Source organism: Cydia pomonella, chromosome 4 (genome assembly GCF_033807575.1).
Source record: "Cydia pomonella isolate Wapato2018A chromosome 4, ilCydPomo1, whole genome shotgun sequence".
Classification (NCBI taxonomy): Eukaryota; Metazoa; Arthropoda; class Insecta; order Lepidoptera; family Tortricidae; genus Cydia; species Cydia pomonella.
The window spans coordinates 4,285,732-4,312,028 of NC_084706.1; the positions used below are offsets into that span (position 1 = coordinate 4,285,732).

At 38.5% G+C, this 26,297-nt stretch overlaps 2 protein-coding genes across 5 annotated transcripts in view; both read left to right on the forward strand.

The window, feature by feature from the left end:
• The window catches only part of LOC133516880 (MAP kinase-activating death domain protein), a 96,667-nt gene extending 83,109 nt beyond the window's left edge, over positions 1 to 13,558 (forward strand). For both annotated transcript variants that reach the window (XM_061849903.1, XM_061849902.1), the window contains 5 exons: positions 1,194 to 1,385; positions 2,377 to 2,592; positions 4,806 to 4,967; positions 5,551 to 5,654; positions 10,105 to 13,558. In XM_061849903.1, the coding sequence (XP_061705887.1) occupies positions 1,194 to 1,385; positions 2,377 to 2,592; positions 4,806 to 4,967; positions 5,551 to 5,654; positions 10,105 to 10,318 (888 nt within the window). In that variant the 3' untranslated portion in view covers positions 10,319 to 13,558. The remainder of the gene's footprint in view (positions 1 to 1,193; positions 1,386 to 2,376; positions 2,593 to 4,805; positions 4,968 to 5,550; positions 5,655 to 10,104) is intronic.
• Positions 13,559 to 14,892: 1,334 nt separating this feature from the next.
• LOC133516882 (ionotropic receptor 75a-like) overlaps positions 14,893 to 26,297 on the forward strand; it is a 55,203-nt gene continuing 43,798 nt past the window's right edge. Inside the window, exons 1-4 of one of the 3 annotated variants that reach the window (XM_061849908.1) lie at positions 14,893 to 15,071; positions 15,348 to 15,477; positions 19,400 to 19,566; positions 20,815 to 20,953. In XM_061849908.1, the coding sequence (XP_061705892.1) occupies positions 15,348 to 15,477; positions 19,400 to 19,566; positions 20,815 to 20,953 (436 nt within the window). In that variant the 5' untranslated portion in view covers positions 14,893 to 15,071. Of the gene's footprint in view, positions 15,086 to 15,347; positions 15,478 to 19,399; positions 19,567 to 20,814; positions 20,954 to 26,297 lie in introns of those variants that run through there. The other 2 variants (XM_061849907.1, XM_061849909.1) reach the window with 2 other exon arrangements.

Consider the following 26,297-nt stretch of genomic DNA (forward strand, 5'->3'; position numbering starts at 1 on the left):
TGCTCCGTGGTCGTTAGTGCTAGAAAGCTGAAATTTGGCATGGATATATAAATCAATAAAGCCGACAAAGTCGTACAATAAAATCTAAAAATTTAATTTTTTTTTAGGGTACCACCCCTACTCGTAAAGTGGGGGTGAACATTTTTTTTTTGCTTCAAACATTTCTTGATAAAGTGAATATATTCGGAGATAATTGCTCCAAAAGAAAAAAAAATGTGTCCCCCCCCCCCTCTACTTTTGAACCAAAAAATATGAAAAAAATCTTGGAAGTAGAGCTTAAGAAAGACATTAAATGAAAACTATAGCGGATATGATCAGTTTAGCTGTTTTTGAGTTATCGCAAAAAGTTTCCCCTTCATAGTAAAAAGACGTACACCCACAGTTCATCCCTTGGTTAACAATCTACCATACTTTAAGCTCCAGTTTAGCTCATTGTGACAGAAGAGTGACTACGGAACCCTACTCTGAGCATGGCCCGACTTGCTCTTGGCCGGTTTTATTGATATAACTATCGCGTCTTTGAAGAAATTGCATTTTGCTAATGAACCTGATTTGATTTGCTATTAAGAAGGCATGTTTGCATAATCTTGTAAATATTTATTTTTAAACTCACTAACATTTACTTCTCACACAAAATACACCATGTGAGGCCTCCACAGTCCACACACACAGAATCTAGCTTGGTCAGGAGGCTTGGCAATTTAAAAAATATGATTACTTCTATTATACCTATATAATAAATAAATAATTCGATATATAGCTTATATCTAATTAGTAACTAGTTGTATTCCAGTATTTCATTCGAAATATTGAAAAAGTGTGACTAATACCTTCAATAATAAAATAGTTTATGTTAGTTAATAGTTTATCCTTGATGGTATCGATGGTCGGGAAAGAAATTTTGATAAAGGAAGAAATTTTATAACCTTTATTTTCCCGATGCATTAAAAAACCCGACTTGTTAGAAAGTATTAAACTAATTTGAGCCTAGACCACTAAAAACACGTGAGTCCAAACCGTAAAAATTAGTTTAATGTTAGTATGTCTCACGACAGTTTAAATTCGATGTTAGAAAGTTTTGATATTTTGGTCATCCAATCTTGCTGCCTCGCGACATTCACGTTTCGGTGAACATGAAACTCAGCGGTTATGGCCTTTTCAACAAGGTGTGATTATGATTTATGGTATTTCAGGCAGACCAGATATGCTACGCGGTACTATGCGTGTTTTCGTATTTCGCTGCGGGGCACGAGCAGAAAAAGGCGATTTTGGAGCAGGCGGCGCGCGTGCCGCCGCCGGCCGCTCTTGCCGCGCCCGCCGCGCAACGCAGCGTGTCCGACCTCGGGCCCGACGCGCCGGGGCTCAAGAACCGGACCAGTCCACAGGTGTGCTTCGCAGTGCTGCTCATATGTTATGCGAGACAGAACCAGTATAGGGGATCGTGTAGCCACTCGTCGCGCCCGCCACACAGCGCAGCGGGTCCGACCTCGGGCCTGATGTGCCGGGGCTCAAGAACCGCACCAATCCACTGGTATGCTACGCAGTGTCACGTGGGGCAGGACCAGTAGAAGGGCATCTTGTAGATACTCGTAGTTGTTGCACCCGCCGCGCAGCGCAGCGTGTCTGAAATATAATATGCGTGCCATGTTGATATCGGATTGACTGATACGAGTAGGTAGGTATATGAATGCCTAGTACAATCTAATTTAAAGATGAAGAAGAAAAATACGGATTTAGAATAATAATAATAATCGTGCCACGCTTTATTGGGATCGATCTATCATCACTGACAGGACTATCGTAGCCAATAAGCCTGACATCGTGCTAACAGATCGATCGCAACGCCGGGCCGTGCTCATCGACATCACCATTCCCCATGATGAGAATCTCGTGAAAGCCGAGAAGGACAAGTCCAGCAAGTACCTGGCTCACGAGATAACCGCCATGTGGGATGTTGATTCGACGATCATTGTCCCGATAGTCGTTTCAGCGAACGGTCTCATAGCGAAGAGTCTCGACCAACACCTTGAGAGACTCGCTAGGTGGTTGGATCAAGAGTCAGATGCAGAAGGCGGTGATCTTGGACACGGCGCGGATAGTGTGGCGGTTCCTCTCTCTGCGGCCCTGACCACCGGCAGCTTGGGCCCTGCCCTGCTGCTCGCGGCACCCTAGGTTATGTTTTTTGTAATGCGGTTATATGTATTTGGTATTCTTTTTGTATGATTTTTTGTATTTTACTTTTATAATCGTATTATAAAATGCCTAACCTAAGATCCAAAATAAATAAAGAGAATAATAATAATAATCAGCTTTAATTCAGTTTTTTTTTTTCTAGTAATAAACAAATGTTAATTCCTAAATATATTCTTTGTATAGTTGCAGGCAGACAGAAGATCGCCAGTGAACCGGCCGGTAGACCGGCGGACATCAGCAAAGGACCCATCGCCGACCCGGACGGAGGTACAGCGAGAAGGGCCTCAGCTTAGCGAGCTGAAGTTGCCGCGCGCCGCGTCGAGCCGACCCGAACCGAACCGACCCGAGTCTAGTCGACCCGAGCCGAGCCGGCCCGAGCCGCCGCGGACCGCATCGCAGGTAACCAAATTGTTTGACAATGTGGTTCCTTATTTTTTTGATAATATTACTCGTGTGACCAATAGGTCAATTGAAACGTTTTAATTTAGGTTAAATTTCCTAATAAATAAACTTATTTCAAGCAAGATTACAAGCAAATAGAAATACATTGTTAATATGATTAGTCACTTTGAATTTCGGACCGATTATTTAGAGAGACAATTTCAAATATTAAAGAAATTGCCTTTTGGCATTTGTAAGAAAGGGAAAAAAAAACAACTAATCAAGGCTTGTAAAGTGTTATGAACTTATGAATAAGGGCGTATATGTGTGTGTCTTTAGATGAAAAGGGACGACCACTTCTCCATGGATACAAACGTAATCCCCATTTTCCTCTCTGGATATTGAAATTATGGAAAATATTTTTACATAATTCGATATACAGTCAGCATCAAAAGTAGCGGATCAAACAACGCTTCAAAAGTATGTACCACTCTGTAACAGCATAACTAAAAGTGATGCTTCTATATGTTGAACAATTTTGACTGTAAAAGATATAGGAAGTGAGTTTCAGAGATTTACCTACATTTAGATTTTTTTTTATATACTACGTCGGTGGCAAACAAGCATACGGCCCGCCTGATGGTAAGCAGTCTCCGTAGCCTATGTACGCCTGCAACTCCATAGAAGTTACATGGGAGTTGCCGACCCTAACATCCCTCCCCCCTCGTTGAGCTCTGGCAACCTTACTCACCGGCAGGAATACAACACTATGAGTAGGGTCTAGTGTTATTTTGCTGCGGTTTTCTGTAAGGAGGTCCTTCCCCAGTTGGGCTCTGCTCTAGATCTGGAATGACATCCGCTGTGCTGTGCCCTACCACACAACGCAAGATGACATTCACAATGCCCATACCTCTCTTGTGGACGTAGTTTAAGGACGTACCCGGGTCCAAAATACAAGACAATTTATTCGGAATATCAGATACTTTTGGTGCGTTGTTTCATCCGCTACTTTTGATGCTGACTGTACCATAGCTATGCCCCTATGTTTGACGTTTTTAGATTTTTTGATTATTGTAAAAATTAGGTGCGAAAAACAGATTTCATACAAATCTTTAAATGGCCTAACTCTTATAATAATTAGAAATTCGAAAAAACTCAAACGCACGGGCATAGTTGAGGTTAATATACAACAAATGTTGTCAAAATATTTTTAATAATGTTAATATCCAGAGAGAAAAATGAGGACTACTTTTGTATGAAACGGCGATTTCGCGCGGGTCCTCTGCTTTCGTCTTAAGAGAATAGTGGACGTGTGGACGACCGCTTCTTACAAATCTAGTCCACATTTTCCTCCCTGATATTATGGAATTGTGCCTTTCGTTTTACTTCCTTAGATTTTTTGATTACTTAATATAAAAGACAGGAACGGAACGTAAAACAAATTCCACGCTTTTTAAATGCGCCGAATTCTGACGTTTATTATGCTTTATTTGTCACATTAAGCCATTCTGCAATTTGCACATTGTTGTATATATTTTGTACAATATAGTTTAATAAATTAATTAATTAAGCCCCAGTTGCACCAACCACAATTAGCGGTCTGATCATCATCACTCAGCAACTTCCCATACGTTCGGGTGCGGGTTCGCGTTGAATGTTAATAGTCGAGAAAATGTTTATTGATATTAAAATGTTAATTGTTGTATGAGTGTATGAATTAGTAATAATTCAATGTACGAGTGTTGAAAATGATGGATCCGAAAAGTACACTGAATTTGGGTTAATACAAATTATTGGTCAATGCCTTTTTCGCTGACAGGCCTCACAGGCCGCACGAGGCGGATTCACGTGTTAAGGCATTTTTTTTTGCATTTTTTTTCGTTCGCTGATTGCACCGAGCATCTTGCGGGGGACAATGGGACATGGGATAAGAATGTTAAAAGAATTATACAATGGACTTTAAGGGCTGATTTACACGGCACGCGAACTCGCATGCGATTTTAGTTACATTGCGGACTATTGAGGTTACAACTAATTCGGCCAACCGGTCAAATGCCGCAATGTAATGAAACTCGCATGCAAGTTCTCGTACCGTCTAAATGAGCGCTAAGTCTAGAATATTATTCATTGCTATAACATTTATCTTAAAATTGGGGAGGAAAGTTTAGCGAAGGCTTAAACGTTGACAGGCGGTTTTCCGATCCGACTATACGGTTTTTATTATTCTGTAGGAGCCGCCGGCGGAGGCCGGACCGGGGCGTGGATGCAGCGCGCCGGCGCCGGCGCGGCGGGACAGCGTGCCGCCGCGCCGCCCGCCGCCGCCGGCGCCGCAGCCGCGCCTCGCGCGCGCCCTGTCGCAGGCCGCGCCCGCCCGCACGCACGACCCGCCCCAAGTGAGTACGACCACACCATCCGAGGGGCGAGGAGCGAGCCCATGTGGCGTTAGGCCCCAGCCATGTTGGAGGGTCTGCTACCTCCCCAACTAGCAAATCTATGTGCTATAAAAGTTGATAGCACGTTTTTATTTTTGCTTTTTAACCAAACTATCAAAACAGTCCCATAAGAATTTATTTACTCAGCCTGTAATCGTTTAACAGCCTAGTTACTATTGTTGAAACACCACTATATCGTATAATAGCGGTTATCTCGACTATTTAGTGATTTTCGCTAATTTGTGTTATATACATGTCGCACTACTCTAGCCACCCCAGCTCCTCCACGAAACCTAGCAGTGTCTTCCGGTTGCTAACTACCTCCTTTAGGGTGCACGGAGTCCCTAGGTATTTGTTCCTGTACACTTCTAACTGTTTACAATCTAGAAGAATATGTTTCGCTGTTTCCTCTTCTTCCATGCACGCTCTGCACATGGGGCTGTCCGTTTAACTACAAAACCCTAAAAATGAGAACTAGGTTTGTATGGAGAAGCGGTCGCGCACTGTCGTCCACTTTCCTCTTAATCTGTCTTATATGTTGCAGCTCCCTCCGCGACCCGGCGCGCGGGCCGCGGCGGCGGGCGTCGCGCCGCCCGCGCTGCCGCCGCGGCAGATGTCCGCCGCCGCCGACCTCCACGCCGTGCCCAGGTAACAGAGTGGCAGGGCGAGCCCGAGGGCCACGGAACGCACCCTGTGGCGTGCCCACCGAATTAGGGTTGCCGTACCTATTCTGGTTGGGTTATTTTAGATTCCTACTAAAACGGTTACTTGGTCAGACTATACTCTGTTACCTGCGTGACGTTCTTCTATTGGCAGGTACATAAACAGAGTTAAGCAATAATATTTCAAAATAAGCCGATATTTATTGATTGATACATAACAATGGATTAGAGGATTAAAATTATATAATATTGTGTGATTTATTTGAATCTGTGTTAATTACAATTTTCAGCAATCCTTTTGGTGATCTTGAGCGAAACTAGCTAAAGAGTTAAGCGACCGTAGCCGCTGTGTGGTGCCGAAAAAAAGGTGAACATAGCTAGCGGTCATGGTAGATACTCCACGCTCTACTTATAGTCTATTTCTTAAGGTATTTAATAAAGTGTAAACAAACCATAATTGGTAAGGTACTCGTATTGGGCAAGTATATTCTTCAAAACATTGATTTAAACTTTCACGACTTTTACACATTATTCAATTAAGTATAGATGTTGATATCAACGTTAGCCAGTCTTCTCCGAGACCACATTAGGGACAACGCCGTCCTCGAAACTTCGGATGTAAATTTAAAACTTAATACGCGATTAAGTCCTGTTTTATAAATTTATAATATTCTAGTAAGTAATATTACGATATTACTTACTCGACGTAATAATAAAGCTACTAATCGTGTTATTTTGCTATTAAGAATATAGAGGGATGATTTGGTGAATCAATAGTAATTTTCTATTACTTAGCCCTAGTAAAGAACTTAACACTAGACGAAATGTATTTGAGGGTAGATGAAATCATTACACGACTAAACGAAATAGATTATATGCAGAACGATAAGAGACAGATCCGAGCAATATTTGTGTTTGGTTGGATAAGTAATAAATGTTTTAAGTTCTCGAAAATGTAAATAAAAATCAAATCAAATACACATTGTTTAATTTTATTTTAAATACCTAAAGAAATACACTAGGTATAAGGTGAGCTATGTTCAGACTGATGTGTGGTATTTGCGACTCGATATTCTATTAAGTGTACTATATGTACCAAATCGTGTAATCATTTATTATTATCGCTGTAATTACCTATTTGTATATCTTACCATTACCATATCTCGCGACAATGGGGTCCTGGACCTTGACAATCATATTACATAATATGTACTTGTACCCTGCAAGGGCGCAGCAGTCTTATAACTAAATAATAAACTAGTTCAAAGATTTACAGACAATTATTGAACAAGATCACAGGCAGTGCTTGAGGACTAACTTACCTACTTTTGGGAGGCGTGCGTGAGGTCCAAGCCAACAGCACAGAGGCCCTTTAAAACCAATTAATCTAAGTGCTTCCAAACACGTTGCGGATACCATCCCCGCGCGCACAATATGATTCATTCGGAGATGGTCCCCGTCAAGTGTAAAATACTATTATGCAATCCAGCACTACGACTGCTATTATGGGAACTAAGATAATTATGGTATTGATTTGTACTCGTATGTTGGATGGACTGGATTATGGGCTAAGGAAACGCAACTATCACTTCGCACTAATATGGAAGAGTAGAGAGAGATATCTACGTTACGCTACGGAGCTTTAGCGATTGGCATGTTGGCTACGCGGTCTTTCGTGACAATCAGTCTCGGAATTGTGAAAGGCAGGTGGTGACTCGCCAACTCATTGAGTGGGCCCGGACTGGGCCCCACAACGGCCGCTCGCACAGTGCGACAATAGTGCAAATCTTTTGAGCGGCTGTGAAGTTATCGATAAAAGGGCCCGCGGTGTCACCTCACCACTCACCGTCAGCTCCCAGCTCGCCACATACGGCTGTCCCGCGAGCTTATCGCTATTATTATTTCATATTTGGAAGTTGAACTATAGTATATCTATTTCATTCAGTTCTTAAAGTAGGTAATATAAAAATACTAGGTAATTCGGCGCATTCGATCAACGAGGTACAACATTTTGTGTGTGGAATTACCTATATTATTGGTCGATGGTTACACGATTAGGTACTACATGACATGTATAAAATTCGCTTGATAGAATCGAATAAAAAGATCACAAATTAGTCTAGGCATACCGCGCTTTTTTAAACAATCATTTCTCACAAGGCTATGGACTTATACTTACCCATGTTCTTTACGAATATTTCATTCACTAATCGACCAATATTACAACTTCATTTTCGTCTCTCAATCACTGGAGGTCCCAGAAAATGTCTGAACCTTAATTCAACATGCGATAGTACAATAAGGTGCACCGAAATAAAACTGTAAACTTCAAATGAAAAAAAGCGGCCAAGTGCGAGTCGGACTCGCGCATGAAGGGTTCCGTACCATTTAAGACGTATTAAAAAAAATCTACTTACTAGATCTTGTTCAACATTTTACCACTTTGGACACACATTTTACCACTTTGGAAGTGTCTCTCGCGCAAACTATTCAGTTTAGAAAAAAATTATATTAGGAACCTAAATATCATTTTTGAAGACCTTCCATAGATACCCCACACGTATGGGTTTGATGAATTTTTTTATTTTATTTTATGACGTATTAAAAAAAACTACTCACTAGATTTCGTTCAAACCAATTTTCGTTGGAAGTTTGCATGGTAATGTATATCATATATTTTTTTTAGATTTTTCATTCTGTTATTTTAGAAGTTACAGGGGGGGGACACAATTTTTTTCACTTTGGAAGTGTCTCTCGCGCAAACTATTCAGTTTAGAAAAAAATGATATTAGAAACCTAAATATCATTTTTGAAGACCTATCCATAGATACCCCACACGTATGGGTTTGATGAAAAAAAAATTTTTTTTTTAAATTTTATGACATATTAAAAAAAAACTACTTCCTAGATCTCGTTCAAACCAGTTTTCGGTGGAAGTTTGCATGGTAATGTATATCATATATTTTTTTTAGATTTTTCATTTTGTTATTTTAGAAGTTACGGGGGGGGGGGGGGGGGGCACACTTTTTTCCACTTTGGAAGTGTCTCTCGCGCACACTATTCAGTTTAGAAAAAAATTATATTAGAAACCTCAATATCATTTTTAAAGACCTATCCATAGATACCCCACACGTATGGGTTTGATGAAAAAAGATTTTTTGAGTTTCAGTTGTAAGTATGGGGAACCCCCAAAATTTATTGTTTTTTTTTCTTTTTTTGTGTAAACATCTTAATGCGGTTCATAGAATACATCTACTTACCAAGTTTGAACAGTATAGCTCTTATAGTTTCGGAAAAAAGTGGCTGTGACATAATCGGACAGACAGACGGACATGACGAATCTATAAGGGTTCCGTTTTTTGCCATTTGGCTACGGAACCCTAAAAACGGATGCGATTGAGATGAAACTAAGGTTTTTAGAATAACTCCTACAATAAAAAGCGACATTTAATTCAGATAATTGACAGTTTTTTTTATTATTGTTTTTCTGTATAAGTGATAGGCAGCTTCTTCCTAGCACATTCAGTGGCAGCTAAGTTACGGGCCCATTTTTCATGTTTTCCTGCATCAGTCCATCATCACCTGCTGGAAATGTTAATGTTTTTTAGCTGTTTCATTCTTCTCCTTTAATACACTTTTGATTTGAACCCAATAATCGTTGAGAGTACGGCACTGCAGGACGTTTGGTGATCTTACTCTGCTCTTCGACAATTACCAAATGCAATTTTTTTACGAAGGAAATTGTATGATTTTCGACAAGGTGTAGAATTAAATAGCGCAAATTTACGATTACTTTAGCTATCCTAACCTTCGTACGAAGAACTGAACTGACTTTCATCGTAGTTCGTTCTACCCCAGTTTTTATGATAAATATGACAGGCATGTTTCGTTGTTGAATAATTGTAATAATATAATAATAATAAGGCTTTTGATCGCGGTAAGAAAGTTAGTCATCTTGCTTGGAAACAAAATAGCAGCCGTTTGAAATTTACAGTATTTTTTTCGGTACAGGCCTTATTAGTAATGAAAGTATTTTGATTCACTGTCAACCTTTACCAGTAAGTTTTCACCTTCGTGCCCAAAAGCTATGATTTTGTAAATTCCTGTTTTTTACATATTTTATCAATATACCTAAGTTACCTTAAATATCTACCTCTTTTCGTAAAAAAAAATCCCGAGCGTGCAATCCCAAAATAATTTTCATCTGTCTCTATTACCTACCTGTGCATCTGTATTTTAAACTGTGTAAGATGTACAGAAAATATTGTTCTATCTTACTGGCGAATGATAGCACCATGCCACACTCGGTTTCTTGCCGCCTGCCGGTATCTCGCGACAGGAATTTCTCTTTGCAAACAAGAGATAGGTTCTCTAATTCATTAAGTACATACTTAAAATTTAAATGGAATAACATAGAACACTGAGTATTTTTGTAGCGGAGCTCGCGCGCAGTCACATACGGGCGCAGGCGCTGGCGCGGGCACGCCGCCGGCGCGGCGCGCTGCGCTCCGCGAGCGACAGGGCTCCGTGAGCGGCCCGTTCGTCGCCACCAACCCCTTCACGGCGCCGCGCCACGCCGAGTTCGTCATCCCGCAGCGCAACAGCGCGCGCCGCCCCTCCACCGACATTAACAACTCATCAAATACATAATTTATTCATTTGCAAACACTACACTCGAGTTGAACTTGTGACTCGAAGGCCACGAAAATCGCTTAACGGTGACAGCGTTAATCGCAATTTTGTTTTTATCACGCTGTATAGCGATTGGCGCAGCCGAATCGCGCGAAGCTTTTTCCGTGGCTGAGGTATATCGTATTTTTTTGGACTCGACTTTACACTTTAGTGTCAGGTCGAATACGATACTTATTCGATAGAAACTTTTGTTTAACTCTTATTCTGTCATTTAGTAATAAAATAGTAAAATCACAAATTTATAGGAATTCACATACCTAGACAATCGATGCGTAACTACAAAGTGACCTGTTTGTACTTATTTTGGTATGCCGTATGGTTGAATGTATACCGATCCCCTCTATAAAAGCCTTTGCATAAATCTCTTTGTCATTTATTAACGTTTTTAGTTAATTAAAATTATTTTAAACGTATAAATGTCGTGGACGGTTGCATCGATATCTAATCTAGATGATATAAAAAAAAATGATTGTTATAATCCAATATTAAGTATAAACATAATCAAGGGAAACTTAATAATTTCTCCAGAGCTTGACTATTTTTTTATTGACGCACAACGTGCGATCTAGTTCGCATTGAATTACATATTCATACATAATCATCTTACCGACCATTATGATAATATCGATAAACAAATACTTTAAATAAATCTTACAAAAATTGTATGTGTTACTTTGTGGTAAGATATATTATATTTAAGTTTTAGGCTTGTGCCCCTTAGTGAGCTGTGATGTTCCTAGGTAGAATGTTGACATATATAGGTATTTTACAGTTAAAGTATTTTTACTTATTTGTTAATTTTATCCGATACCTATAGAGCAAGATCCCAGAACCGCTAGACCTTGCTTATTTTCTCATGTATAAAATGTATGGGATAATGTAGTGTTAGTATATATTTTTAATGTCTGCATACTTGCTTTATTGGCCCGACGGCCATTTGTCCGGTACAAGGTGCTCGTCGGGCCGATATACTCGTAAGTATGGCTAATGAAAGTACACAACGTCTATTATGGCCAACGTCTGTCATTACACAAGGCCGCATCTCTTTCCATAATATCTGCAGCGCAAGTGTGTTACGAGCAATAGACAACGGGTGTAGAGATTGTTGCGTAACTGGATCTAAGTCTAAGCAATATATTTTATTGTTATTGTTTATAAATAAAGGAAATACGGACTTTCGTTGGGGCTGTTTGAAACAAACAGAATTATAACTTTTGTATCCGTGACAGTCCGTGATCACAATAACTAACTGGTTAAAGACTTTTTAAATCGTACAATTGACTGTTTCATGAAATAGCTGGACATATCTAATGGATATCGATGGATAATGATTTTACGATTATGAATTACTAACGCTTGGCGATCATATAAAGCAGAAGTGCTATAAAACTGTTTGTATCATTACATGAATTCCAGAGTATTTATTGAACTGACCTTTCTACGTTATGATGTGGCCAACAATTTTATTAACTATTTGTGTCTTGTCGATTGTCCACCGACAATTCTAAAATTTGGCCACCACTTAATAAATAAATAGACCAAGGATACAGTACCGTCAAACTAGCCAACTTTTCCTCCAGGGGTATCTTTGCCCAAAAACACATTATTAAACAAATTCGTATATGTAGATAAATGTACCTATAACCGTTATAGTAATATTGGTATACTGTGACAAAACTATAAACACACATGTGCTTAACTTGACTTGGGAATGTTCAGCGATATGTCAAATGTAGGTTATATTTCAGCGGGCAAAAAAACTGTTGAAAATTGGATTTAAAAAATTGAGCACCCCTTGACAAATATTTCCAGATTCCCGTGTTTATAAAACACGAATCATAGATTATTTCTTTAGAGGTTTAAACTAAAAAGTCCAAAAGACAATAGTTTTTACGATGAGCCCACCACCAAAATCGGCTTAGGGTTGTCACTTTCGAATAATTTACCCAACTGCGCAAGTAAAAGAAGGTAATGTTTGTACACCAAAGTAAATTTATAAATATTATTCTGTATTTAATGTTTCTTCTTATCCTTTGTTTAAATGCTTTATCCCTTTAACGTATAAAAAATACAGCAAAAATCATATTTTCGGCCATTATTGTAACAGATTTTCTCAAAAGTTACAAGCCTAACAAATGCATATGCTGTATGCAACTTGTATGGAAAAGTACAAAAACGGCTAGGTAACATTGCTTACATTACATTGCCCACCCATTTGTTACAGTAGTTAACGTATTTAACTCTATGAATCCTATGATTTTAAAAGGGAACGCTAAAATTACCCTTTATCATTAAAGTGATCCTTATTGTTTCAACGTCTTGCAAGCTGTATTTCCATACGAAATGGATGTGAGCAATGTTGGCGAAAACCTCAGACAACTTTACCCTGCCCTCAAAATTGCCAAAAAAGTGGTTTATTGATGATTTAATTCTTCTTACAAATGAAATGAGGCGTACGATGCCAGAATAAATGTTAGCCTTTCATAGATTCGTTTTTGGAACTGAGTCCCTTCGAAAAACGGGCAAAGTTGGGTAGTTTGACTGTGCTATCTTTATTATTTATTTTTAATTAACAAAACACGGTTCGATTGAATCCACTCAACGCTGACATTAGCGACTTCGATAGTAATAAATTGATATTTGTTTTTCATTTTAGATAATCGCTCGGAGCGTTTAGTGCTCCATCGGTTAGTGTGCTCTAGTTGTACAGGATATTTATTTAGTCACCTGCAATAATTTACGGGGTGAATAGATAGGTCATATTAAGCAACTTTAAATATGGGACCAAGCCTGAAATCGCGAAAAAAAATTGGATGTTTATACATTTTGGCTGTCTGACCTTTTGACATTTTCTATGGGAGAGTACTCGTAAAAAATTTTTTCGTGATTTCGGGGTTGGTCCCATAGTAATATTCAGCACGTAATTATTTGCAGATGACTAAATAAACATCCTGTATTTATATTTTGTTTCGTAATCATTATTTTATTCTGCTAATAATAATTAATGAAAAATTTACCTAAATATATTCTCTATATCTGAACATGATAATAAATGAAATTATAAATAACTGATTATAAAATTTATAAAGCAATATTGTTTTAATGTTTGTGTATATAAAATAAGTACAAGTATTGTTTAGTAATAGGTTTAATGACATAATAATGTGTACCGTTTATAATAAAGAAGTATTTCCTTAATTTTGATTTTATTATTTCTTCAAAAAAAAAATGCTCATACCTAAGTCAAAACTAAGAAATTTAAGTCTTAGAACGTATTTGTTAGGTTGGTAGCTATTAATGTTCATTACTTTAATTAGTCATCTCTCTCGCTAGCTCGGTATCACCTGAGTTGATCCAGTTAGATTAGAAAGTATGAACCATACTGTTCTACCTTAGGGATGGCTAGGGGGCGCCATAAGCCTTCAGTAAGAAATGCATATATTTGGAAACATTCGACCAATGCCGCTGTGACCCCGGTGGCCGAGTGGCTCACGCACCTGCCGCGACAGCAGAGGACGGCTGGTTCGATTCCAGCCTGGGGCACTGGAGGGCTTGGTCACTTTTTCTTAGTATATGACATTTACTTCAGTTTATACCACCTTATGTACATATAAAAGCAATAAATGACTTTATTACTGAAATACTGATTACTTTATCGAGTCACAACACGATTTTATCGTCACGACAAAGCAGGGAACTAAAATTTATGATATTGTACTATGCAGTCGCTTTTATACTTATATGTATAAGCAGCAGCTGCATATAATCTCATACATTTTGCCCCTCGCTGTGTCGTGACACGATAAAGTATAAATGCGGCCAACATACCTAAGTATGGCGGTCCGTATCAGCGTTGAGGCAGTCGTGTTCCTCGGGTTAGACTAGACTTATTCTTGCAATTACCTATAATACAAATTCGATACCATTTTGATTTGTATAATTTGAGAATAAGGGCCCAGAGACTGATTGACAGAAATATTGTTTAATGATCACAAATGGTCGCGATAAACGACCGCAATCATTGTCGGTCGCAGTTGTGATTGCGGAATTTATATTGCAAAATGCCGATCTTGGCTCTAACGACGCCATGAACTGATAATACATTTGGAGATACCTATTAGTTCCTACCTATTCGTTTCGGAAAACATAATTTTCGTTTATTAATAAATTGAGGAATTACCTTATTTTTGAGTTGATAATATTTATATAAAGTATACTATACATATGAACCTATTTTGTTTTCAAGTCTCAACAAAAATACAAAATCATTTTGCATCATGCCTAGTTTTCCCTCTAGGTTTGAAGGTCAGATAGCAGTCGCTTTCATAGAAACTAGTGCATCTGCCAATTCGTGCCGGCCGGCCTAGCCAAGGTGATAATCGCTATCGCTACGACAACGAAACGGTTTGTGTCTCTCTATCACTCTTCCATATTAGTGCGACAGTGACAGTTGCGTTTCGATCGATGGAGCGTAAGCGATTGGCATGTTGGCTACACGGCCTGGGCTCTCCTAAATGCCGAGACAACGCTTCTTGTTGCCACAGCTGAGTATGACTTTCCTACTCTAAGTAATATTTTACTTTCTTGGCTTCACGTTGCGATATAATTGCTAGATCCAATTTTAGTATTAAACTACATGTTGTAGGTTAATGCTACATCGTTAAGCTAAGCTGTATTCAATTTCACCAGATAGATCCACCAGTGTCAGTAGGTATGCGGATGACGGTAGGTATACTCGTATACTAGATGTAGATGCAGTATGCTTCTATTGGCTGATTTTTGGTTTCAGATACTCTAAAAAGTAGAGTCAGATCCTTTGCATACTACCAAATTTCTATGCAGGGGTGGGGGGGTACCTTTTCTCTGCAGCAGACTGTACATGTACATTTAAAAGTTAGGAACTGTATTTGACAAATAGCAAAGTAAGGTTTTAAAATTTCCACTTCCAACAAACAGAAGGTGTTAAACTCATTTCACAAATCTTCAGATGTGGCGATTGTTATTCCTGGTGGCGAGTGCCGCGAGTCTCCCGACGGATTGGCCGCACATGGCCGTCGACTACTTTCAGCACAAGCACGTCAAGTATGTCGCACACTTGTCGTGCAAGGATGCTGCTGGTGAGATATCTAAGTAATTGAAAAAGAGATCGCTAGAGTCGGACCAAAATAATTCTTTATGGCATTTTCAGTGACAAAGTGTGGTGATGTCATCATTAATGTCAAATTTCTATGAATTGCCACACTTCGTCTTAGTAAATACTATACAGATTTAGTTGATCCGACTTTAACTCTACAGTGTGTATTCTGATATAACCGCAAACTTAAACTAGACGTATGTTTTAGTGCTATAAACCAATTTTGAAAGACTTTTTAATGTAGTCTTAACTAAGTAGGTACAGTCAGCTTCAAAAGTAGCGGATCAAATAACGCTTCATAAGTATCTACCATTCCGTAACAGCTTAACTAAAAGTGATGTCCTTAATATACAACAACTAAGACTGTAAAAGATATATTTTTGAATGCGAATTTTAGAAAATTATCTTCATTTGGAAAAGTTATACGGAATATCAGATACTTTTGGCGCGTTGTTTCACCCGCTACTTTTGATGCTGACTGTACCAGAGCATAATTAATTTTTGAAAATATTTCGTGCGGCAATGTGAGCGGGAAATAGATAGTGTTAATTTATAGTTTTAATTTTATTTTATTATAAATTTAGTAACATTTAGTTTATAGGATTCAGAGTTTAAGTGAGACTAACAAGATATGGATTCTATGAGTCTGAAATAAATATGTTTTATTGACCGAAGCGTAGCGTAGGTCTACGTTTTGACTCGCGCAATCTGCTTTCGTATGTCCGGATGTTCTCCTCTACAGGTCGCAATTCTCAACCGATTCGCGTGAAATTTTGCGACCATATTCTATGATCAAATAGAATTTTTTTGTCGATCCAGTTTTTGGATTTTTTTCAAAATGGCGGAGTCATGGTACGTCGCGCCTAAACAAATAGCTGTATCGATATCATAAGAGTTTCCTCCTTGTGAGACATGGTTACAGAGTGATTTGCGAAAAATTCAGATATTTTAGAACGCTGGTTTAGGGGGTATTTAGATATTTAGGTTTTACTCGAGGATAAGTAGCCTAATTTCACCGTGTCACATATATCCATTCGTGGCTCAATTGAAATACACTAGCTTTATAATCATGAGGTTCCGGGCTCAAATCCCGAACAATGGGATCTTTTTTGTTTTTTTTTTTGTACTTTAATTTCCTTTTTTTTATTGACTAAGCTTTGTAACAGGGAGAGAGAAGAGGACCCTGGATCTATTCCCTGAATTGTAACATTTTGTATTTTTTTTTTGTATATGTTTCGTATTGTTGATCAAGCGAGCACGAAGCGCGAGCAAAGCGTATTCGTTTCAGTTTTATTGTCAGAACTTTTTTTACGGCCGTTAAAGTTCAAGGAGACGGACAGTTGCGCAGGCGAAAACGGGTTCATGTTTAAAAAAAATCTGAGCAGTTTTTGCATTTAGATTAATTTATCAACTTTGGCTTTGCTATACAGACGTAGTTGTAGATTGGAATATTGATATTATATTAGGAATAGAAGTTTAAACGTAAATGTATGTTATATTGCTGTAATAAAAAACAAAATATATGTCATAGCTAGAAGAGGGAAACGGTTTTTTAAAATATTTCCTGCGTGCAGTCGCCGCAGAAAGTTTCGGTACGGTTCGTGGCATTCTTTTAGAAAATTTTGGTGCATAAATAATATAGATTACTAGAGCCAGCGATGCTTGCTATAATCTTGTCTACAAAAATTCAGGGCACAAATTTGCAGGAACACAATGTTCCGAAGATTTATTATATATCTTCTGTTGATATTTTAGTCAAGGTATTCGATGTAGCAAAATGATGGTTTAGCGGATTAAATTGCCAAATCCTATAGAGATAAAACACTACAGAGTGAAGCTCTGATGGCCCTTCTTCTGCCGACGAAGATGGAGGTGGTTCTACTTTTACCATTCAGGGGATGACCGACTAACTGTGGGCGTTTGGAAAGGGAGTATTTTCTCTTTCCTTCCCATTTTGTAGGCGTTGGCAAAGAGAATTTGAAATGGAGATGGATTGTAAAACAAAATTTTGTTGCTACAGTAAAATTGCTGCTATATCTTTCGACACATGATAAAAATTTGTAGAACGCCATTTGACTTTCCTTTCCTTGATGATCTTTTTGATCCTTATTCGTTTACTAATATATGTTAAAATTGTTAAAGACCTAAAAGTGGCGCCATCTAATAGATAAAAGGCCAAATGTTTGACAGCATCGTTTCGAGCGATGGCACCATAACGTTCCAAAAGTTTTAATCATGTGTCCAAAGATGGCAGTAAATTTACGTGTCTACAAAGTTTTCTTAGTTAATAATTAATGAAAATTCCTTTTCCGTGCTGGCTTTTTAAATTCTGATATACGAAAAAGTATCTATAAAAAATTAAGAGCAATTAACATTATTTAGAGGTCGCTATAAATGAAACAATACTGCTATACAAAATAGTATGAAAATAAATTGATCCATCAATAATTCTGCTTTGGAAATGTCTGGCTCTTTATTCGTTTTATTTATTATTTATAAGTACGCTAAAAAAATTTTTTTTTTGTTTTAGGTAACTTTGCATTTTTTTTATTTGTATGAGGATATTGCAAATCACAAAATCATAGCGACCATGCTGCCGATTCGCAAATGAGTTCAAATTTGGCACATAGATTACTGTTCTATAACGGGAGCCATGTGAAGATAAAATCCTTTCAACTTTTTCCTAGATACAAAGTTGGACCAACCTATTCGATAATTATGTTTTTTGTCAATTTAGTTTTTATAAATTCTTCTAAACAGCGGAGCCATACATTTATTCAGTTTTAAGGGCTCCTCTACACGATGGCCCAGCGTAGGCCAATCTAAGGGACGCAGCTATGCGGTGAAATGAGATAGCAATATCACTTGCTCCCTCTAACGCAGTGGTTCCTAACCTTGTCAGTTCTGCCACCCCTATGACTAACTAGGGAACCCGATTTTACCCCTACTCCCAATAAATATCAATATTCTTTCTTACAGGTCTAATTTCTGTTATATTTAATTGAGCTTATTACCTCCGTAAAATACCAGATTTACCACTACGGGGGTAATTACCCCCAAGTTAGGAACCGCTGCTCTAACGCATAAATGAGCCCCTAGGACTTGCCTACGCTGGGCCATCGTGTAGAGGAGCCATAAGCTATGCTCGCGAGGTCTACAGCTCACAGAGCTACTAGTTTTATTTATTTTATTTTATTTAATGTAACTGGTAGGTACATCATGGTCACTTGTGACGGTTGTGACATTGCTATGTCACAACCGTCACAAGTGATTTTGAGTTAAAGTACTTAGTGATACATTGCTTGCTGAATATGGAAAAATAAAAGTTGTCCATTTTTTATAAAACCTATTAAAAGGTGTTCATAAGCCTTATCTAACTACCCTTCGATAATGCGGTCGTATCAAGAATACAAGTGGTTCGAGGATATATTTGTAGGGCAAAAATATTAACTTGATAGCATCCTTACGACAAATAAAGATAAGTAGTAGCTAAAAGCCCGTATCTATAGAGATGACAAGGGGGTAGGGGGGACCGAACGGGATAATCGGAGACAAAAGGACCTCCTGTGAACATCGAAAAACGAAAATTTCGAGGAACTATTACATTTAATCCAATTAAGGCGAAATTAGAGTGGCAAAGATACTCGTAGTTGTTCGAAATTTTCATGGTTATAGCCTAGGTACAGTTATGTAGTGAATAATCCGTTCAAATCGTATTTTCTTGAAAGCGTTCGTATTTGTCACGTTTCCGCCAAAATACGATGGGAACGGATTACCTATCGTACGATTTTCTCATGTTGCGACCCTTGGAAGAGACATTAAATCATCATAATTCATAAGCTAAGCGTTATACCAATTAAGTAAAAGATTGCTCGCTCATTTTTACTTGACTTTGATTTTTTTAGAAATCAAAAGCGTGTTGCGACTATTGATGAATGAAGGCATACGAGCAGCGGTGGGTTTGATAGACCAAGGGCCCATGAATATTATGCCACTGTTGTATCAATACGAGGCGAGCGTCGGGGTACTCGTGGACGGAGATTGCATCAACACACGGGATATTTTGAACAATGTAAGACGCTGTTATGCTCTTAGAATTGTATGTTTTAGATTAATAAAACTTTGTAAGAACCCAAAACTGCAGTAAAATCGGTTCATCCAGTTAGGAGCTACGGTGCTATAGACAGACACACCTCAAATACACATGTCAAACTTATAACAACCAACTTTTGCGTCGTAAATTAAAAAAAAGCATAGGTGAATGCTATGTTTTCTTGGGGTTCCGCGGCCAGCAAGGCACATTCTAGTTTCACGGTGGCCGTCTGGCCGTAGACCGTACACACTTAGCGCATGCACGATACTTTAATGTTTCACCTCTACGAAGTATTTTCACTACATATCGGGAGGCCAATTCGAACGAGATATCATCATTCGGTAAAACCATGCTAAAGTCTGTGTGGAAAGAGAAGAAATTGCGGAATGTAGGTAAGGGAACAATTCTATGACTTCTTTCCGCACAGACTATCGGCTACGACCACAGGCTACGACGTAGCGCTACAGCTTATACTTTATAATGTATGGAAATGATCACAACTCACTAGATTTTTAGTACGCATCAGCAAGGTGACAATCGTTTTATGTCTGTCTAACACTCTTCCATATTGTTTCGTTCGCTACGGAGCGTAAACGATTGACATGTTGGCTACGCACCCTGCCGGCTTAGCCAAGGTGACAATCGCTATCGCTACGGCAACGAAACGCTTTATGTCTCTCTATCACTCTTTTATATACGTGCGACAGTGATAGTTACGTTTCGATCGCTACGAAGCGTAAGCGATTTGCATGTTGGCTACGCGGCCTGGTATCGCGGATATTTCTACTTTTCGATAAAATAAAATATTGTTGTCTTGGGGCCCAATTCGAGGAGGATGCGAAACGTATTCCGTATTAAAATAATGATTTTATCTCTAATATTTTTTTGTCTAAATGCTGTTTAAAAAAAGAAATACCTAAGCAAATACCTAGGACGACACAGATTATTATTTTTTTGGTTTGGTATATGGTCTGTAAACTACATGTAAAAAATAAACAACATTAATATTCTTGTAACCTCAGAAGTTATCGCTACCGGTCTATATGGCATCTTATTATCATTTCGACATGCCGACTTAGAATAATATAAAAATACAATATTGAATATTTTCGTACTTTGATATATAGGTACTTACACATAAAGTGATAAGAAAAGGTTTATTAGGCTCGCAATAATAATAAGAATTTCAAAAATTTCCTACTTTTTTAGATATGCAATTATTTCTAGGCTTCAGAGTCAATGATGTTCGACGACACACATTTCTGGTTGGTTATGAACGACAACTGCAGTATGGGTTTCGTGGAGGACACCTTCCTGGATCTGAAGCTTAGCGTAGACGCCGATGTTGTAGTAGCTTCTTACTGCGGTGAGTCGTATTTTTCTTGGCCCTCGTGCTACCGTGGCTATTTACATTGTAGGGTAATGAAATGGTATCAGAAATAGTCAGAGTGCTGCAGTGCGCATAGATCAGTAGGTACCTAAGGTACATAAGGAGCCAAGATGGGGCTAAATATGAAAAAAAGATTTTTTTTTCTAGTTTGACTTAGATAATTAAATTAAATTAAATTAAATTAACATTTATTTCAGAATTAAATTTCCATATTATATTACATTATATTAGTAACTTATTACCTAATATACTAAACCTATATTAATAACTATTTTATTTTATAATGTAGTACACTAGCTTGATTATTATGGGCATGTAGGCTACTCCAGTACTGCCAGAAAGCGCCATCTACCTTGTCCGCGACTGTGGCAAGGAGACTGTTGGCGCTGCCGCGCACGCGCCGCACCAGCGACGCCACCCGCTTGCGCATGATGGCGTGGAAGCCGTCGGTGCGCGCCTCCGCGAACATACCGCTAGCGCTGCAATAGCGCGGCAGCCCCAACAGTATCCTAAAAACATTATTATATTGCACGCACAGGGCGCTGTAAGTTTTTTGAGTAAAGTTGATCCATAGGCTGCAGGTGTAAAATGACTGACAGTACGCCTTAAAAAGGGTGATTTTAACGTTGCTAGTACACCTTGCGAACCTACGAATCAACATATTACTTCTTACTGCCAGCGCCCTACGCTCCCTTTCTACATCTACATCATCTTTTAGCGATGCGGTTACCCAGTGTCCCAAGTACTTAAATTCTGTTACTACTTTAAGAGGAGTGCCATTCAGTCTCACTGGAGGTAACATTTGGTCGTCTAATTTTACAGTTCTTCCCCCGAAGACCAGCAACTCACTTTTAGAGACATTGTACCTGAGACCATGGGCTTCCGCATACCGCTCACAAACACTTACCAGCGTCCTCAGGGCGTCGATCGACGGGCTCAGCAACACCATGTCGTCTGCGTAACTGATGTTATTTACGAACGTCCCATCTATTGAACATCCGACCATAGTGTTGCTGAGCTCCTCAATCAGCCGATTGACATATAGGCTGAAGAGTCTAGGCGACGTAAGCCCCCCCTGCCTGACTCCGCACTCCAGCCTATACTCATCGGATAGCGAACCTGCCCACTTTACGACATTAGTTTGGTGGCCGTACCAAAACCTGAACAGTTCCACCAATTCCCCGGGTAGAGACGTCTCATCGTACAGTTTTTGCCAAAGTTTGTTATAGGACACCAAATCGAAAGATAGATCAAGAAAACACGCAAAAACTGGTGTTTTCCTGTCTGTATAGTATCGGACAGTGTGCTTAAAGGTGACAGTCCATTTCTGACCGCAGCTGCACTACTGCTCCGACATTACTGCAGCGGCCTGATCGTGTCGGTGTTATTGTCAATTTCCATAGTAAAATCAATGACGGTACCGACTGCACGTAATATGGTAATTTTAACGTATTTCCGACCGCAGCTGCACTACTGCTCCGACATTACTGCAGCGGCCTGAATACGTCAGTGTTATTGTCAAATTCCATAGTAAAATGATGACAAGACCGACTGCACGTAGCATGGTGATTTTTAGTGTTTGGTGTACATACGACCGCAACTGCAAACCGCACGTCAAATCTTTACAGAAATGTCTTTGGTCACAGATATTAGTAGCTCTAAGCAAAGAGGATATAACCACTACAATATAAGGAGTTTATTACACCCGCGGATAAACAACCCCGATAGTTTCTGTGTTTCGCGGTAGTTCCTCTGTATCTTGGCGTTGCTCTTATTGTTTTTGTTTAATGTTTCCTGATAAATTCATTTTGCCTACCTTGAAAATCTTAATTTGAAAATCGTATATTTGGCTCTCTATCGTTCTTGCCCTTTCGAGCTTATAGCTGTTCTCGGAAAACTACGAAAAAAGGAAAGAACTGTTTATTTAATGAATTTATCAGGTAACTAATAATAGTGAAAAAACTGGAAAACTAGTTCGCCTTTGTATTAATGATGAGTGTTTTTTTCCTGTTTTGTGTTCATTTTTGTACAATAATAAGTTTTACTACTACTACTACTAAATTACAGGACGCACTTATGTGTTAGAATAAGATCGATGTAGGTATGCTAACCATTATCGTACAATCATGTACACATAGCATAAAAATGTGACAACATAATATTTCTATGATGATTCTAATACTGAACGGAGTGGTCGTATGCAATTTCCTCTCTCTTTCCTCTTTCTCTCTTTTTCCAAATTTTGACTGAGAAAATGTTTTGAATGAAATAGCTTACTCTGTATCCTCTATATTTGTGTTAGGATACTACGAAACCACAGTAGATTACATTTTTTAGTGGCAACAATGGTCGCGCACTGTGCGGCTTAAGAGGAATTTCCTCCCGCGGGCGCTCCGGCTTTAGTATGAGCTCCCTGCCGAGGTTTTTCTGAAGGTCTACAGTAGGGGTTCTTGAAAAAAGAAGTGTACAGGTTTTTAAAGGGTCGGCAACGCGCATGTATCACTTCTGGAGTTGGAGGCGTGCTTAGGAGTTTCAGTGACGCTTATATTTAACAGGATTAATTACTGAATTCTCGCTGACAGTACCGTGGCACAGTGAATTTGGCGTGATAAAATATGAAAGTGTCGTAATATCATATTATATACACCGTGGGTTCGTAAAATCCGACAGATCTTAACCACGCATTCCTGAGGATCAAAAAATGTTTAGTAAAATTCGGAAAAAAAATGTTCTGTTTTTTTTAGCCGATTTAAAAGCCATTTTCTGCACACAGCACGTTATTTCTTTCTACATCTTGGCGAAAAAAAAAACATTACAACGAAGATGTAAAGTTTTCTTAATTCATCTATAGATCAAAATTGCGAGTGTTCTTTTTAGTTGAGTAATGTTTGTCAGAAGGTATGACTAAACCAAGTCACATAAAGGCAGCGCCGCAGCGAAAAAGGCGTTTTTCACAAAGTTATAGCAGAAACAAATTTTCGCAAGAATTGCCATTATCTCTGAAAGAAGACCGATTACAGAAAATTTGTATCATATTTTAGCCTCTAAATGCGATTAAGAATACAACTTTAAAACTATCAGGTTTTACCAGCCCACGGTGTATAATATCGTGACACTTTCTCACTTTGTCATTTCAAAGCCATTTTTGAGATAAAAGAAGCAATAATTCAGTTGTATTACCTAGAAATACAAAAGGCAAAGTTGTTGTTTAACACCTCATGGTAGCATATGGATACTCAAACGTAAGAAAAATTACAAAATTGAACCACAAGAGAAGCGACAGCGGTTTTAAAATAAAATTGTATTGACAGTTGCGGGGACTTCAAGGCATGAGGGTTAAACAAACTTTGCTACAGAGCGCAACACGAATTGATTTTATCACACCATCACGAGGAAAATATTTATTATTCCAATTAATTTATTAAATATTCTTTCTATCAGCCCCTTGGCTAACGTAAATAGCTTTCTTCATAAAGGATTTCTTGTCTCGCCCATCAAGTTTTATATGGTCTAGTCATACACTGTATCTGCCATGACCACAAGTGCCGTCACCCATGGACACCTGCAACACAAGAGCGATTATAAGATTTAAATTTGTGCTTTAGTTTGAAATAGGAAACTGGACAATATTAAGTGTAAATTGCGTAATTATAGCTCTTACAAATCAATTTATTCGTTTATTCTTTACTTTTAGGTAACTAATGAAAGATTGGTTTAATATGAAAACTCAGAAAGATAAATCTGTAATATTTTGCTAACACTGAACGACTGCATTGGAGAATTTATTTTGTCGCATCGCCATCTCCGAAGCCCACGAATCCCTTTGCAAAAATAAAGTAAACCCGGGATAAAAGAGCCTACCTAGCTTTTTGAGGGGACGTTTATCGCAGACTTCTACATCCAGGCGGTACTAGGCCACTAAAAACGTGCAGACACCACCGGCTGGATTTGGCTGCATCACGTGATGCAAGTGGATCAAGTGCGCATACCGTATCCATCACGAGCAACATGAGTCCCGCTCTCGTCGGGTTGCTGTGTGCAGTGGTCACGCATTTAGTCAAGAGGATGGGGAAGATAATTTCAAAATGTTAACTTACCTTAAGTGAAGAAATATTTCTCCTCTGCATTCATTTAATTTGAGTAATTTGGTTGTATTTCTTCAATTTGAAGTTAAATTGTTATTCATTTAATCGGCAAACAAACGATCACCAACAATATCTGGTTTTTTAATAATATTGCGTAGCTGCCTTCGACTGTATGTGACTTTTGTAGAAAGGCAAACTGTTTTTCGTTTTCGTGTACCATGTAGCATTATCGTCACTTACTTCTTCTCGTAAAAATACAAATAAGTAAATTAGTAATTTAATTTATACGTCTGACAGTGACATTATTCATTGACTTTGGCAATCAACTGACGAACGCTGCCGCGACTGCACGCCGCAAACAGCAGCAGTCGGCCGCTGCAGTAATGTCGCACCAGTAATGTCGCAACGGTAGTGCAGCTGCAGTTGGAAATGGACTGTCACCTTAAGACAAAGGACTGCCGTCTCGGTGGACAAGCCCGACCGAAATCCAAATTGTGCGTCATGAAGCCCCATGTGCTTATCCAACTGTTTGTCCAGCTCACATAATATTATAGTGAAATGTGTCATCATAATTTTAGAAGTCGACAGTTTTGTCACGCCAACATTGTATTGAAATCACGGATTTACGGATAGTGATGTAAAGCGGATAAAGCTCTAAGGTAAAAAAATGTGACCGAAAGATAAATTCAATTAGAGGATTGCATCTCGTTAACGGCGGCATTTGACAGTACTTGACGAAATATGATTTGCACCGATTGGTCATAAAAACTTTATCTTCATGAATACAAAAGGATAAAAGAGGTGCTTTGCCGCACGTCCAATCCATACAGTGGGAATAACTAAACAAATAAAAATAAAATAAAACTAAACACATCAAATCGTTTTTACTTTTAATTAATGTTTCTTTACATATCTTTTAATTTTTTTTAAATTACAGACTACTAATTGAAAAGTTCGAATACTAGGAAAAAAGTATCTGGGATCAAGATTGTTTTATCCCATCAAAAACAAACCTTGTCAAAAAAACCAAGTCTCACAACTCAGTTGTTCTGCGGTAAAAAGTTGTGAGATCCATGTAATACCAAGTCGGTTATTAATTTATTCAGTCTCTACTTAAGCGACTTTCTGTCTTAATACGTCCAGTCTCTAAGACCACGATCGTGGTCCATAACAATAGAAAATCAATTGTGTCTGGAATCTCCGTACTCGAAGCATAAAGTTGTTACGTAATAATT